Source organism: Mandrillus leucophaeus, unplaced genomic scaffold (assembly GCF_000951045.1).
Source record: "Mandrillus leucophaeus isolate KB7577 unplaced genomic scaffold, Mleu.le_1.0 Scaffold9, whole genome shotgun sequence".
NCBI classification, from domain to species: domain Eukaryota; kingdom Metazoa; phylum Chordata; class Mammalia; order Primates; family Cercopithecidae; genus Mandrillus; species Mandrillus leucophaeus.
The window spans coordinates 4,599,307-4,602,705 of NW_012109807.1; the positions used below are offsets into that span (position 1 = coordinate 4,599,307).

The 3,399-nt window shown below is 48.2% G+C and overlaps 1 protein-coding gene across 1 annotated transcript in view; it reads left to right on the forward strand.

Annotated features, from left to right (window-relative positions):
* Positions 1-6: 6 nt before the first annotated feature.
* RNF149 (ring finger protein 149) overlaps positions 7-3,399 on the forward strand; it is a gene marked incomplete at its 5' end in the record, with an annotated part of 48,299 nt that continues 44,906 nt past the window's right edge. Inside the window, one exon of the mRNA XM_011969591.1 lies at positions 7-139. Within this exon, the coding sequence (XP_011824981.1) occupies positions 7-139 (133 nt within the window). The remainder of the gene's footprint in view (positions 140-3,399) is intronic.

The following is a 3,399-nucleotide window of genomic DNA, read 5'->3' on the forward strand; positions in this document are numbered from 1 at the left end:
CCCTGGGTCGCCCTGGTGGCTCGCGGGGGCTGCACCTTCAAGGACAAGGTGCTGGTGGCGGCGCGGAGGAACGCCTCGGCCGTGGTCCTCTACAACGAGGAGCGCTACGGGAACCTCACCATGCCCATGTCCCATGCGGGTGAGCAGGCCGGGGCGCGAGGACGGGAGGGGGACTTCTGCGTGGCAGCCGAGGCTGGGGTCTTCAGGGTTGGCCCTGAACCGCAGGCCGCCAAGCGGGCCTGGCACGATTCTCAGGCCTCTAGCTGTTGGAACTCTCAGGGAAGCCCTCATTTGCTCGGTGCGGCTCCCCAAGCGCTGTTGGGAGGGAGGTAAGTCTGCAGACGAGATATGATCTTCGCCTGTGATCCATGGGGTGAAGGGAGTACAAAAGACGTTAAAATCCACAGAAGGAGCCTTGTGGTTCTAACAGGTGGGGAAATCTTAGATTCCTAATCATGGTCCCCTTTCCATTCACCGCGTCCAAAAGTTGGAGGGGTGAGTAGGAATCCAAGCTCTTAACCCAGCGCGCCCCAGGATCGGTTGTCCCTTCATCAACATAAGGTGATGGCTCGTTGGCACTCTGGTTTCTTCGCTTTCTTGAATCATGTCTGAATATTCTAAACTCTGAGTCAGAAAACCTGCATCTGACTGAGTCAGTAAACCTTGACCTGTGCTTTCTGACTTGCTAAATTTAGGGTTATAACACTGGCTCTACTGCCGGTCAGATTCAGTGAGTCTTGAGTTACGATCAAAATTTTGAAATTACTGTATTCATTCCAGACAAGACCTTGGGACCTGTAATCCCAGCACTTTGGGAGGCCGAGGTGGGAGGATCGCTTGAGGCCAGGAGTGCGAGACCAGCCTGGCCCACATAGTGAGACACCATCCTACAAAAATTTTTAAAAATCTCATGGGCAGGGTGGCGCCCGCCTGTAGTCCCAGGCACTCAGGAGGCTGAGATGGGAGAATCACTTGAGCCCAGGAGGTCGAGACTGTAGTGAGAGCTGTGATTGTGCCACTGTACTCCAGCCTGGGCGAGAGAGCAAGACCTCAAGAAAAATAATAATAATAATAAGACCTTGCTATTTGCCAGGCAACCCTTCCTACACATACCATTCCCTAGGGCAGCAGGTTGTATCTTCAGGCAGTAGTCGTAGTTTAAGTCTTATTTTGCAAAATATCCTTAAAACTAAGTTCCGGGTAAAATAACGACCAGTACACAGAGAGTGAACATGTTCTGTTATGTAAGATAACCACTTATGCATCACACAACTAGTTGACTCAGTCTCAGCTTAATGTGGTTAATTTTTTTTTTTTTAAGTTTCCACTGCTACTAAGTCAGACATTATTTTTCCTATACTTCTGTTTTTTGCTCTATTTTGGCGTCCTGAATACAAGTTCAGGACCTAACAGTAAAGTGAGGACAGAAAAATAACCTTGGATTTGCCTATTTTGTGAAGTGATGGGAAAAGTAGCCAGCTGAAAGACTGTTGAGAGGAAGTAAGGATTGTTAGGACAACTCTTTCAAGAAGATTGAAGACTGAGGGAGAAATTGTGGGAGTACGGGATGGCGGGACAAAGTTGGTAGGGTGTGTTTGAAATTGGGTGGGAGTGATCTGCCAGAGTCTTCCAGGGGGCAGGAAGGCTGGGTCCAGAACCCTGGAGGCTTGGCCACAGGTTGTCCAAGGACAGTTCCTCAGTTGCAGCAGAAAGGAGGGCATGGGAATGAGAGCAGATGTCCATGTGGTGGCACTGGGCTAGGCACCATGTTCGGTGCGGTTATTCCAGTGGTTACAAATCTGTTTAGTTGTCATGGTACCCAGGCTGCGTTTCCACAAGAGTGTCATGAAAGGTCCTGTCAGATTTGACATAGCACTCCACGTATATCCTATCACCAGTGTTCCCCACTTCAGTAGTTCTGTCAAAGAAAAGAGGTTAGCGTGCCGTGATTCTCTGTTACTGGGTCCTTATACACCCATCTTAACGTAGACTTTTTTTCAAATGGCAGGTTCATCAGCCTACAGTTTTCCAAATCTACTTACTGCATTTTTTGATAATAGCTTTAAGAACCCCCTTTTCGGGCTAATAGCACTTGTTGTAACCATGGCTCAGCAACCTTGCCTGCTTATGTTATTGACATGTAATTTATCCAGGCCCAGAAAAACACCTCTGATGTTCATGTGAAATCTACTTCTTGGGAGCTTCTCTTCCCATTATTGGTGTCCATTCTAGCCTTTTTAGTGAGAGAATAATTCTGTTTGAGAGAAAAGACCAACGAAACAATTTAAAGATGTGTGAAGTGTCCAGTCTGCAGACACAGCTCAGTGTTCTGCATAGAGTGACTCACTCGTCCCAACAGCCTTTAAGGTAGGTATTTGACCACGGAGTACATACAGATGAGGAAACTGACGCTCAAGGAGTTTAAATGACTAGTCCAGGACAACATAGTCATCTAGGGCCAGATAATTCTTTGTTCTCTCTCCCTCTCCCCCTCCTGTCCCTCTTCCTCCCTGTCCCTACCCCCTTACCACATGTGTGTCTCTGTGTGTGTTGGGGCAGGGGTTGTCCTGTGCGTTGTAGGATATATTAGCTGCATCCCTGGCCTCCACCCACTGAATTCCAGTCCTGACAATCAAAGATGTCTGCAGATATTGCGAAACGTTTAGAGAGTCGGGGAGGGGCTGACAAAATTATCCAACATTTTGAAGCACTGATTAAAGGGAAATTAGTTTGGTAGCAGTGTGACGGATGAATTAAACAGCAAAAACTGGGAACAGAATCCACTTAGACTGTGGGGCTAGTCTAAGTAGAAATATAAGGGCCAGTACTGTAGTGGTGACTGCAGAAATGAAAAGACCTTTACAGAATGTGGCCACGTTGGGCATAATGGTACCCAGTGTGACTTTTTGAGAATGGAATTAAGTCACAAGGTGACTGTGTACAGCCAGCCTTGAAGATAGCTCAGACTTAGGTTTCTGTGTTTAGCCAGAGTGTGACTAGAGCCAGGAAAAACCACTGATTCAGTGGCTCTCACTGTTCTGTGTAACATTGGTTTTCTATGAAGTAGGTGGAGGTGGCCTGCCTATAAAATTGAATACTAGACTGGGTGCGTTGGCTCACGCCTGTAATCCCAGCACTTTGGGAGGCCAAGGCAGGTGGATCATGAGGTCAAGAGATCGAGACCAGCCTGGCCAACATGGTGAAACCCCGTCTCCACTAAAAATACAAAACCGAGCTGGGCATGGTGGTGCGGGCCTGTAGTCCCAGCTACTCGGGAGGCTGAGGCAGGAGAATCACCTGAACCCGGGAGTCAGAGGATGCAGTAAGCCAAGATTGCGCCACTGCACTCCAGCCTGGGTGACAGAGTGAGACCCTGTCTCCAAAAAAAAAAAAAAAAAA